Source organism: Wolffia australiana, chromosome 1 (assembly GCF_029677425.1).
Source record: "Wolffia australiana isolate 7733 chromosome 1, ASM2967742v1".
NCBI lineage: Eukaryota > Viridiplantae > Streptophyta > Magnoliopsida > Alismatales > Araceae > Wolffia > Wolffia australiana.
The window spans coordinates 18,231,593-18,243,010 of record NC_135835.1 but is presented as its reverse complement, the minus strand read 5'-3'; the positions used below and the strand labels follow the sequence as shown (position 1 = coordinate 18,243,010).

Below are 11,418 nucleotides of genomic sequence, written 5' to 3'. Positions count from 1 at the left end.
TAATGGATAGAAAAAATGAAGAAAACTAGTTGTAATCACATTTGATCTTGAATACTCCATAATGGCCAAAACTGTAAATATAGTACACACAATTATAATATATCAAGTCGTTACATTGGAACTAATACAACAATTTTAACATTGAGCAAAAATATTAGTATATAGACATTAAAAAAGTTATTTACTCCATAGTCATGTAACGTTCCAAAAATGCAATCTATTGACTGGATAAGATCTAGTGTTGTGAATATGAAGGGATTAAACTAAAGATATCACAATGAGGATAAACCATATAGAATGCTCCCACTATTGTTTTCTGCCCTGTCTTGAGGAAGTGCTGTGAGATGATTTATGTGCTGTATAGATGTTTAATATTAAATGTGCATTTTCAATAAGTAAATGGAACCTGGTCTAAAGATGTCTAAACTAATATTAAGGCAGCACTAAACGTGGAACAATAATACCTACACTTTTAACCTTTAGGAGTAGTTCATAAAACACTACTTGTGCTTCAGATTTTACATAAAATTTCTCAACAGAATGGGCACATATATCAATCTTCCCTCAAAAGAAGAGAACTTAGTGAATTTAAAATACACAAATAACAGCAGTTGTCCACATTGATATGAAACATCAATGGGATTTAAACCGGCGGTTTGGTTTGATCCATATCATCATAAATTAATTTGTGATTGCGAACACGTGAATGCCACAAAAAGACAGGTAGCTATAGTGCATGGATGCAGATGGGATGGTTTTTTCGCCCTAGGTACAAAAAACCGTCCCCCTTAGGGCCTACGGCATTGGACGAGACAGAAATTCATCTGCTGGACAAAGGATGGGACTCTTTTTTCATTTAGGGATGAAAAAAAGTCATGTTGGACAGTGTACGAGACAAATATACTAAATTTTCATTTTATGATTTTTACAAAATTCTAGAACTTCTGTGAATTGGAATATGTATTGTTCCAACCCCAGGGGTGCTTCTGTTTCCCAACTAGACTGTTCCCAGACAAGATGGTTCTGGACGGGACTATTCCCAGACAGGATAGTGTTGGGACTATAGTGCAGGGACACAGAGAGGAAGGTTTTTTTGCCCCATGAAAAAATCATCCCGTCCGCAAGGTTGGACGAAAATTGTGATGGAAATTTGTCCCCTGATGAACGGACAGGGATGGTTTTCGTCTGCTTGGACGAAAAAATCATCCCGTCCGGAGATCTTAGACGAAAAAACCGTCCCGTCCGTGTCCCTGCATTGATTCCGGACGTTTGACTGGACGCTCTTCATCCTGTCCCGTCCGTCGTCCATGTCCCAGACAATTGGAACTATAGTTGGGATGACCCCAAAAAGGGACGTGAACGGGACGAAACCTTTCCTGAACTGTTCCGCGTATAGTTTCGGATCGTCCCGGACGTGGACGATGGACAGGATGGGACAAAATTCCTCCCGTTGACGTTCGGATTCAGTGCAGGGACGAAGGACGGGACGAATTTTCGTCCGACGTTAAGAAAACCGTCTCGTCCAGTCCTCCCGGGATGAATTTTTGTCCCGTCCCTCGTCCCGGACAAAAAAACCCATTTTTTATTTTTAATATATTAATATAGATTTTTCTAAGTTTCTTAGGGAATTGAAGAGGAGAGAGAATGCGAAGGTCCATATGTACAATTATTTCTGAGCGGGTCTGTTTACACGCACGTAAAAAAACAAGGACTTTGATGCGAATTGTCATTATGAGGCCACATGGCTACATCTCAACCTTCGGATGTGAATCCAGTGGTTTTCCGTCCAGATTCGTGCGTCCAACGTCTGAGACCTCGGGATGGATAGTTTTTTTCGTCCCATGGGACGAAAACCGTCCCGTCTGGTGGTCCCCGGGACGAATTTCCGTCCCGACAATCGTCTGTATTGTTTAGACGGGGCGCTTTTTTCGTCCGCGACGGAAAAAAACGTCCCGTATGCGTCCCTGCACTATGCAGTACACCCGACGGCGTCCCCGTCCCGTGCACTATGCGGGTAGCAGATCGGGGGGAAGCATGTTCTGCCCGATCAAACAAAACGACCATTCTCAACCGTTCGATCAGCTAGGACCGTCCGATCTGTTATTTGGACGGCTGTAACTGGATCCAACACGTCACTGAAGAACGAACAAAACTCCTGACCTCTCTCTCTTGTAGTTGTTCTTCCGTAGTTGTTTCCATTCGAGGGAGATCTGGTAAGCGGCGAAGTCGAGGGTGATCGGCAGGATGGGTAGATCGCAGATCGGGTTCAGTTTGGGGATCACAGCAGTCCTCGTATTCGTTCTTGCATTGAAGGTGGTGGCGGCAGATGATGTGTTGTCTCTGTCGGAGGAGACATTCGAGAAGGAAGTCGGCAAGGATCGGGGGGCGCTCGTCGAGTTCTTTGCCCCATGGTGAGGGATCACTCGAATTTTTTTTTGGCTCGACCTTATTTTCCCTCCCATTTTGGAGTTCTGTTTGTGGGGTTTAATCCCAGTTTTTAATGAGTTGTGTTTATTTGGAATTGGTTTTTACATGGAGAAAACGGTGAAATATACGTGGAAACTGAGTAGAACGTGGAATTGACGTGTTCATGATTCCATCTTCGTGTTTGTTAATAGGATTTAGTGGATTTAGCTACCTAAATATCCATTGGCTTGTCTAACTAGGTTAAATCTAAGAGTTTGGTGAGTCAGGTGACTGGAAGTGTTTACTTAATTAGTAATTAGAATTCTTTCTTCGTCATGAAGTAATTTTTGATGTACAGGTGTGGTCATTGCAAGAAACTTGCGCCGGAGTTTGAGAAACTTGGTTCTAGTTTCAAGAAAGCAAAATCTGTCTTGATTGCAAAGGTGCGTCGTGGTCCGCTATGTACCTGTAACTTTCATATTATGCTTTGATGATCTGACGGAAGTTTCGGTGGATTAAGGTTGACAAACAATTGATACGCCAACTTTATGATTGTTTTTGGTTGATTATTCCTTGCACCTTATTTAACAGATAATGAAATTGCTTAATAAAGATATAGACTTGTGGCGACTATGGGTTGAAAACTAATAGTTATTCGTATCAAGGTTTCAAGTTTATTGCAGTTGTACCACTTATTAGCGCACTGAATCTGTCTTTTGGAACTGTAAAAGAGAATAAAAACTTCAGCTGTAAGGGAGTCGTCTGAGTTTAATCTTTCGCTTGGGAAGTTATTGATTCTATTGAAGAACTATAAAGGGAGATGTATGAGTTCTCGTATAAAGAAGAAATATGGAATCATGTAGTGATATTACTTTAAGATTATTTTTCTACCGCTTTTTTTCTCATTTCTATTGATGATGCGTTTTTCCATTTATCTTGTTTTGGATCGCATAGGTAGATTGCGATGACCACAAGAGTGTCTGCTCTAAGTACGGAGTTACTGGATACCCAACTATTCAGTGGTTTCCTAAGGGTTCTTTGGAGCCCAAAAGGTATAGGTCTACTATATTTTATAGATTTTTCTTATTCTTTTTTTAAGCACCATGAACAAGATCTTGAAGATCATAACCTTATCTTTTGGACTTGTCTGCAGGTATGAAGGGGCGCGTACTGCAGAATCTCTTGCGGAATTTGTGAACACCGAGGGAGGTACGATTATGTTGCAATGGGGTTTATTTTTCTCGTAATAATGTGACCACTTACTTCTTCATGTTGTATTCAATGTGGTTGGGATTATTAAAATCAAAGCTTTCATCTGCAATAGTCTCCTCAGGGTTCATAAAATTATCGACAACTTCGTCAAAACATCCGTTGGGTTGTATTTAGGGTTTGACAGGACATGGTGACATTATCATTGTAATTGTCACATGCGTGTGATGATAATAATGATGTCATCGTCACTGATCGGTAACGATCATGATGATGTTGACTCGTCATTGCCTCGTGCAGTCCGTTGTTTTAAAGTTACTTTGGATTACATTAGTGTGCGATGATGCCGTCGGCGGTAGGATCGTTTTTGTCATCGTCATCATATTTGTGTGTCATGGTGATGATTATGCTTTGTCATCATCATTGTCATCATATTTGTGTGTCATGGTGATGATTATGCTTTGTCATCATCATTGTCATTCTAGTCTCGCATGAGTGATAATGATGATTATCATCGTCATTGTCATCCTGGCAGGGATGAATGATGACTCATCATCATTCTATCAGCATCATTATCAAGGATGCAGAACTCTAGTTGAATGTCCAAGCCTCCATTGTCATTTCTGGAGGACCAAAGGGTTTACTTCATAATATGAATATTCTTTCATTTCCTTTGACAGGAACGAATGTGAAGATTGCGACGGTTTCTTCTAGTGTTGTGGTGCTGACCTCAGAGAACTTTGACAGTGTCGTTTTGGATACCAAAAAAGACGTTCTTGTTGAGTTTTATGCTCCATGGTAAATTTCATTCCTACTTATGCTGCATCCACTGTCTATATTCTCCAAATTTTCAATTATTAATGCATTACACAATTCTTTCTTTCTGATTTTCCGGGTTCCTTTGTTTATTTTTTGTCCTCTTCTCGATGTAGGTGCGGTCATTGCAAAAGCCTAGCGCCTGTGAGTATAGCATGCCATCTATCGACTCTCATTCGGGTCTTCTTCTGGGCTTGTCTTAATTTTTTGCTTACTCTGCCTTTGCATTTTTATAGATTTACGAGAATGTTGCCTCCGTATTCAAATTGGACGAGGATGTAGTTATTGCTAATTTTGATGCTGACAAGTACAAGGATCTGGCTGAGAAGTAAGTTCCTTGCCCCCATATCTTAATACCATGTTGGTCGATTTATTGTTTTGTTGAGGAATAGGAAGAAATGAATCGGGAGAAAAAAGTTGAAAAAATGGCAAAAAATACTGGCAAAAGTGATATGATTCTCATCATATATGGGGTATTACTACCGAAGTCAACTCCGTCAGAATCCCATCAGAATCCGGTATTTCTCTTGGCCAATACCCATCCTGCCAATCCCTCTCTCTAGGTTCCCATGAGTTTTAGGTTACCATTATAGTTCAGGGATGCGGACGGGACGATTTTCGGGACGAAAATTTGTCCTGGGGACCACCGGACGGGACAGTTTTTGTCCCGTGGGACAAAAAAACAGTCCGTCTGGAGGTTTCGGACGATGGACAGATGGATGTGGACGAAAAACCGCCGGATTCACATCCGACGGTTGAGATCTCGCCACGTGGCCTCGCTATGACAATTTGCATCAAGGTCCCTGTATTTTTCTGTGCGAGCAAATTGGCGCCGCTCAGAATTAATTGTACATATGTCCATTTGCATTTGCTCTCCCCCATATTTTCCTTAAAAAACTTAGAAAAATCTATATTAATATATTAAAAATATAAAATGGGTTTTTTTCGTCCGGGACGAATTTCGGAACGAAAATTCGTTCCTGGAGGATTGGACGGAACGAAAAAACCGTCCCGTCCTTCGTCCCTGAACTTACTCTGGATGTGGGATGGGACGAAATTCGTCCAGTCCCGTCCATCGTCCACGTCCGGGACGATCCGGAACTATAGTTACCATACCAAGAAAAAAGATCAAGAAAATGTGATTAAATTGGGGTGGCACCGTCAACTCTTTAATTCTTGGAAAATTCAATCCCGTAACTGCATTTGTGGCTGGATAAATAATTATTTTAATGCTGTCAGGTACGGAGTGAGCGGGTATCCGACCTTGAAATTCTTCCCCAAGGGTAACAAAGCAGGAGAAGACTACGACGGCGGAAGAGACCTCGCTGACTTTGTCAACTTCATCAACGAGAAATGTGGGACCAGCCGAGATTCAAAGGGCCAACTCACATCCAAAGTCAGCATCCATCTCAATAATCTCAAGCAAATCATTGCAAATTCATCCGAATTTCTAACGACCGTTGGATTCCGCAGGCGGGAATTATCGCCGGCCTTGACGATTTAGTGAAGGAATTTGTGGCCGCCGACGATTTAGAAAAGAGCAAGATCTTTGCTCGAATTGAGGACCAAGTCGGGAAACTCGAAGGCCCAGCGACGAAGTATACCCCTAATTTTTTATAATTTTCTTCTTTATTCTCCTCCTAAAACCTGCTAATTTCCCAACAGGTCTGGCAAGATCTACTTGAAGGCCGCGAAGAACTACATCGAAAAAGGCGCCACGTACCCCCAGAAGGAAATCGAACGGCTCCAGAGAATGCTCGAAAAGGTACGAACTCCCGCTCTCCCTCTCGCTTATCCAACGGCTGAGATCGCCCCTCTCGATGACTGCAGTCGATCAGCCCCGTCAAAGCGGACGAGTTCACCATCAAGAAGAACGTCCTCTCGTCCTTCGTCGCCTGATCTCGCCGCCAAATTTCCCCTCTTTTTTTCCAAAATTACTCGCAAACATTAAATATTTAAAAAAGAAGACCGTGCACTCGATTAATTTCTACTGTTCATGGTTACCGTGTGAAAAGCTTAACGCGACGGGACGGGGTGAAGGGCCCTGGCGAGGCCGTTGACGGTCCCGTAGCTCCTGGAGCTGAACCAGAGGCAACCGAGAAGGCCTTGGCGGTAGGGCAAAAAGGTCTTTTTCCTCATCTCCTCCGCCTGGGCCCGGTTGGCCGTGTAATGCCGCACGTGCGCCGCCTGCGACGAGCCGCTCCGCCGCTTCCCCGCCGCGTTCGCCGGCTTCGGCGGCGGCGGCGCCGCCGCCGAGAACGCGCCGAGAACGTTCCAGAACTTGTCCTTCGGGTCGGCCCTCCCTTCGCTCTTGCTGCGGTAGAGCAAGTCCTTGAGGAAGACCCAGCGCTTGGAGTGCCGCCGGGACGACGTGGATGACGACCGGGACGAACACGCCGACGTCGTCTCGGGCGGCGCGGGTCTCGGATCCGGCTCCGGGTCCTTGTCCTCGATCCGAAGAGGCGACATGGATCTGGCCTTCCGTCGCATGGATCCGCTGCGGACGGTGAGTTCGCGTCCCCGGGACGGCTCCCCGTCGTCCTTGTCGTCGTCCGTCGGCAGATCGGACGGCGGGGACCGTTGGATGCGCAAGGAGAGATTCATCGGGCGGATCTGGCCGTTGAGGAAGAGCTCGTCGGCGGAGATCATCGAAGCGGCCGTCGAGTTCCCCGCTCCGCCTCCGGCGAATCTCGACGAAAACTCGAACTCGAACTCGAATCCTTCGCCGCTGAATCGCGTCGGACTCGCCGGCGCGCTGAAGAAATATCCGCCGCGGCTCGGACTGGACGGCGCGCTCACGTACGGCGTCGAGCAACCGCTATCGCCGCCATCTCCTCCGCCATCGCCATCGCCATCGCATTTGGAAGCTCGATCGCCCTCTTTCTCCGCCATTCCTCCCTCTCTCCCCAAAACGCGAAGATCATGTCGAGATATAACACCTCTGGCCGCTCTTAAACAAAACAAAACTAGCAAGCCAGCCGCCGTGAAATCCCCGTTCTGCCCCTGCCTCTCATGACGTCGTCCTTCCGGAGGTAACTCCACCGCTTCTCATTTAATTTCGAAATTAAATACCCGGAAAAGGAAGCGCGTATCATGGAAAAAAAAAAGGATCTGAAATCCCGCTTCTACCCCTGATACTCTTACTGAATGCCCTCCGCTTTTACAATCACCGCGCCGTCACGTTCGCCGTAATAAATGAAAAAAAAACAGGTAATTGGTAAAAGTTACAAAATATTTTTTTTTTGTTTTTTTTTCGGGCTAAGGAAATGGAAAATCGGAGAGGAGCTCGTCAAGGAGGGAGGAGACGATCTGAGACTCGAGGTCAACGCCAGCTTGGAAGGCTTCTGGGTCAAAGTCAACCCACCCGGTCAAGTCGTTCTCCACGAGCTCATCCACCATCCAACCGCCCATGTCTTCCCATCTCAAGATCTGACGGTGAGCCTCCTCCGCCACTCTTTCCACGGCGCCGCCGCCGCCTCGTGCCCACGCCCTGAAGCTCCCGCAGAATTGCCGCCGCCGCCGCTCATCCAGAAGCTCACCGACGCAGTCGAACAGCACCTTCCGCCGGAGTCGGCCCACCTTCGCCCCGCCTTCATCTTGCTCCAGCCTCTCGAAGACCGACGGCGTCGGCACATCAAATGCTTCCACGTTGGTGCTCCTCAGAATTGCCGCAACGTACTCCGCCTCTCGCCGCCGGTCCGGCACTGCCGCCTCCGTGATGGCGACCACGACCGAGGACGAAGCAGAGTCTCCGTCAACGTGCCGGAATTCTTCTTCCGTGTTGAAAACATTGTTCTTTTGTTCTGCAAAAAAAATGCCCATCACAGGTGAAGACGGTTCGGGACGGACGGAACGGAACTGAACGGACGCGGATTATGAGAAGATAATTACCATTTGATGTAATGTCGGAGACGTCGCAGGAGGTGAAGCTCCCGTTTGAGAAAGTGGGGTCAAGCACTGATAGTGGACTCGCATGTTCTGTGGGGCCCTGCTTCATAAAAAAGAAGTAATTAAGAATTATTAAAAAAAGCATCTTTAGAGAATCTAGCGTGGGATCGCATGTTCTTCGGGCCCATGCTTCCTCTAATGAACTATTTACACTTGTTGAAAAAGGAATCTTTGAAAATTCTAGAAATGGCAGGTTAGACTTTCCATCACCGTTCCTTGTCACTTGGGCCAAGGGGAAAAAGACAGGAATAACATAATCGAAGAACAGGTAGGCAGAGGAAGTAAAAAGATTCGATCTTCATCATTGGAGAAATTTATAACAATGATCAAATAATCCGGGAGATAAAGACAGACCTTATTGATGATGCTGCAGGGTGGGGGTCCAGAATCGACTGAGACTGATGAACTAGACGGCTTATTGGGCTGGTCAAACCCAGAAGTCAACTCTCTCAGCTTCTGCTCTAACAGCATGCTCAAAGCGTCTCCACTGAGCAAATTACTCTCACACTTGCTCTTTTCAAGCGTGGGTTTGCCCATCGGTGAAGTAAAAGTGAAAGAAACGACGTCGCTATCATCATCCCATCTCTTATGTTCATCGATCGATATGCCAGACTGAATTCTCTTCTCTCTTCGACCCACCAAAGAAGAGTCAGCAGAGTTACTGTTCTTCCCAGACTGCGAACTCCAGTCTATCGATCTCTTCTTTCTCACTCTAGATGAAAACGTGTCGGCCTGTGATTGGCTGTCTTCTTTGATCTTCGCTGAGCTCTTGTTCTTGGAAGAGGCAGATTTCCTCAGCTGGGGAGTTGAACCCGCTGGCTTGTTATTCTGCTTCTGATTATTTTGCCTGAGGACTGCAGGTGGCGAGTTTCTCTGTGGCTTGCCTTTGTAGCTTCTTTGACTTTTAAAAGGTTGACTCTTGCCAGTCTCCTCTGTTTCCCTTGGAAGAGAAGTAGCAGTAGAACCTTCTCTCTTCTTAACGTTTACCTTGGCTTGAACAGCGAGAGACACAGTTCTTGACCCAATTTTCTTATTTTCTGATGAATTTCCTACGCTTGAAGCCGCATCCTGAGAATCCCAGCTTTCATTCAAAGACTGGCCTCTGAGATTCTGGAAAGCCCTTCTGGACAACCCAATGTTTTCCTTGGCAGCTTGAGTTTTCACAGAGAGAGAAGAAAGAGAGGGCTTGGTGTTCTTGACGGGCCCAGGAACTAGAATCTTGGAGGCGGCTTCCATTATATGAGCTGCATCTTTGCCTGAGAAGTATTTTGGGTTTTTAATTGGGGATAGAAGCTTGTACTGGTTGATTGCCAGAGATCTGGCTGTTCTTGGTGGAAGAACTTCGGTTTTAAATCGTTCGATTGGGCTGCTCGGTGTCTTTCTGTAAGAACATTCAGATTTTTCCTTGGTTGAACGTGAATCGAATAATGGCGAGGAGATGGTTTCGGAGATTGTTGTGGGCATTGTGTCGAGGCCCATTAACCTGGCTACAACTCCGGGTGCCCTAGTTGCATGACCATCTTCATCCGTGATCGAAGAAGCGCAGCTGTAATCGCTTCCCTTTATGCTAAAGACAGCCCCCGAATCGTCATCTTCGATCTAAGAATGCCACATTTAGGTTAGTTAATGTTGGATCTTGGCTAGGGATTCGGAAAATTTGTTTATAAAGAAGAAGTTCTTACGAATTTGGGCGCTCGTGTAGTTTGAGCGTGCCTCGCGGGATTTGGTTTTTGCTTTGATTCCACTGGCGAATTCCCGCTGGAGAAGAGCTTCTTGCGCGATTTTCTATTCCAGTCGAAGAGATTAAAGAATCCGCCGCTCTTTGATCCGGCCTTGTCCAGCCCCATTTCCTCAGATCAGAAGACAAAATCACTTCCGGGGCGTCATAATCACAAATTTTGAACAATTTTCTGCATGCAAAACAAAAGGAAAACTTGAGATCGTTAGGGAAATAGGTAATCTTGAGAAAAAAAGGTAAATGACGATGAAGATCCAGCCGATCCACCAAAGAAACCCCAAGACAACGCATTTTCAAGGGACGGAGTGCAGGCCAGCCCAAGATCCCTCGTATTTTACACCATTTCTTAACAATCGACAACCATACCAAAAAAACCCTAGTTCTTCGTATCGCATCAAACGGAAATAAAAAATGTGTAGCATGAACAGCAGGTCAGCTGAAACCCCAAAAACCCAGCTACCCATTTCCGTAGCAAGGACGAAAAGAAGCATCAGCAGATAAAAAAAAAACTCGCCTTTACAGAATCAAGAACAGATTCAACCGTAGATCTGCCCAAGAATCAGCCGTCTACCCTATTTTGAAGATCTCAAAAGCTCAAAAAGAACGCCGCCGCAGCTGGATCAAGCTCAGGTGGAGAGGGCACGCGAGACAGGGCAAGAGTCGAAGAAAAGACGGAGCTTGAAGAGACGATCTGCCATCAATGAGGAGGAAGAAGGACAAGTGAGTAGGCGTCGAAAAGCGTTAACCCAACGTCTCTCCCTCTCATCGGCAAATTCAAATTACGAAATCTGAGACGTTGGTAGATCGATCTCCGTCCGATCCGACGGTCCGGATCTTCTTCTGTACGTAGCTGGGACCCACATTTCAACGGCACGTTTTTCATTCAATATAGAATTACAAGTCACCAAATGGGGGGATATTTACCCACCTTTCAAAAGTATTGGTATGGTGAAATCTGAAATATTAGTGGTTTTCATTTCTTGAGTCTGCCCCTGGCTCAGAACCAGAAAAAAAAAGGTTGAACAGGGTTTGGGAAATTATGAGCAGTATTTTACGTCACATTATCATATTTCATGAAATTGGCTAGCTAGATATTTTTTTTCTTCTGCTTTTTGTTTAAAATTGTATCCTCATGAGATTGTTCAGATGCATATTAGAAGCCATGAATGACTGCCATGAATTCTGATAGTTGTTGGTTAGGAGTGGTATGTTGTTACTGTGGAAGTATGGGATCAGAACAGATCATTAGAGTTCTATGCTCTTTCGTGTCTTCCACACAATGAGCAGCATTAGAAGAGAAA

General features: G+C 45.3%; 3 protein-coding genes across 3 annotated transcripts; 1 reads left to right on the top strand and 2 right to left on the bottom strand.

Moving 5' to 3' along the window:
* The first annotated feature begins 2,172 nt into the window (after positions 1 to 2,172).
* Positions 2,173 to 6,415, top strand: UNE5 (thioredoxin family protein). The gene is made up of 11 exons (XM_078582980.1): positions 2,173 to 2,411; positions 2,765 to 2,849; positions 3,361 to 3,458; positions 3,560 to 3,615; positions 4,296 to 4,413; positions 4,548 to 4,575; positions 4,668 to 4,759; positions 5,671 to 5,827; positions 5,905 to 6,029; positions 6,097 to 6,196; positions 6,262 to 6,415. The coding sequence occupies exons 1-11, from the start codon at positions 2,245 to 2,247 to the stop codon at positions 6,328 to 6,330; spliced, it is 1,095 nt and encodes a 364-aa protein (XP_078439106.1). The 5' UTR covers positions 2,173 to 2,244; the 3' UTR covers positions 6,331 to 6,415.
* LOC144709436 (stress response NST1-like protein (DUF1645)) lies at positions 6,386 to 7,370 on the bottom strand. Its single transcript, XM_078582990.1, has one exon. It carries the CDS (start codon positions 7,321 to 7,323, stop codon positions 6,448 to 6,450), a length of 876 nt encoding a protein of 291 aa, XP_078439116.1. The 5' UTR covers positions 7,324 to 7,370; the 3' UTR covers positions 6,386 to 6,447.
* Positions 7,371 to 7,623: 253 nt separating this feature from the next.
* On the bottom strand, positions 7,624 to 10,948 carry LOC144709416 (uncharacterized). The gene is made up of 5 exons (XM_078582971.1): positions 10,632 to 10,948; positions 10,062 to 10,289; positions 8,734 to 9,978; positions 8,323 to 8,419; positions 7,624 to 8,234 (listed from the first exon to the last, which is right to left on the bottom strand). Exons 2-5 carry the CDS (start codon positions 10,224 to 10,226, stop codon positions 7,690 to 7,692), a joined length of 2,052 nt encoding a protein of 683 aa, XP_078439097.1. The 5' UTR covers positions 10,227 to 10,289; positions 10,632 to 10,948; the 3' UTR covers positions 7,624 to 7,689.
* Between the last annotated feature and the right edge of the window lie 470 nt (positions 10,949 to 11,418).

What these genes read in the sequence shown, in the direction of transcription:
- LOC144709416 (XM_078582971.1), bottom strand. Translation starts at nt 10,226, where the DNA reads ATGGGGCTGGACAAGGCCGGATCAAAGAGCGGCGGATTCTTTAATCTC. An exon ending in CCTGCAGCATCATCAATAAG is followed by an intron (nt 8,420 to 8,733) that starts GTCTGTCTTTAT and finishes TTTATGAAGCAG; the next exon opens with GGCCCCACAGAACATGCGAG. An exon ending in CTCCGACATTACATCAAATG is followed by an intron (nt 8,235 to 8,322) that starts GTAATTATCTTC and finishes TTTTTTTTGCAG; the next exon opens with AACAAAAGAACAATGTTTTC.
- LOC144709436 (XM_078582990.1), bottom strand. Translation starts at nt 7,323, where the DNA reads ATGGCGGAGAAAGAGGGCGATCGAGCTTCCAAATGCGATGGCGATGGC.
- UNE5 (XM_078582980.1), top strand. Translation starts at nt 2,245, where the DNA reads ATGGGTAGATCGCAGATCGGGTTCAGTTTGGGGATCACAGCAGTCCTC. An exon ending in ATTGCAAAAGCCTAGCGCCT is followed by an intron (nt 4,576 to 4,667) that starts GTGAGTATAGCA and finishes GCATTTTTATAG; the next exon opens with ATTTACGAGAATGTTGCCTC. An exon ending in AGGGCCAACTCACATCCAAA is followed by an intron (nt 5,828 to 5,904) that starts GTCAGCATCCAT and finishes TGGATTCCGCAG; the next exon opens with GCGGGAATTATCGCCGGCCT.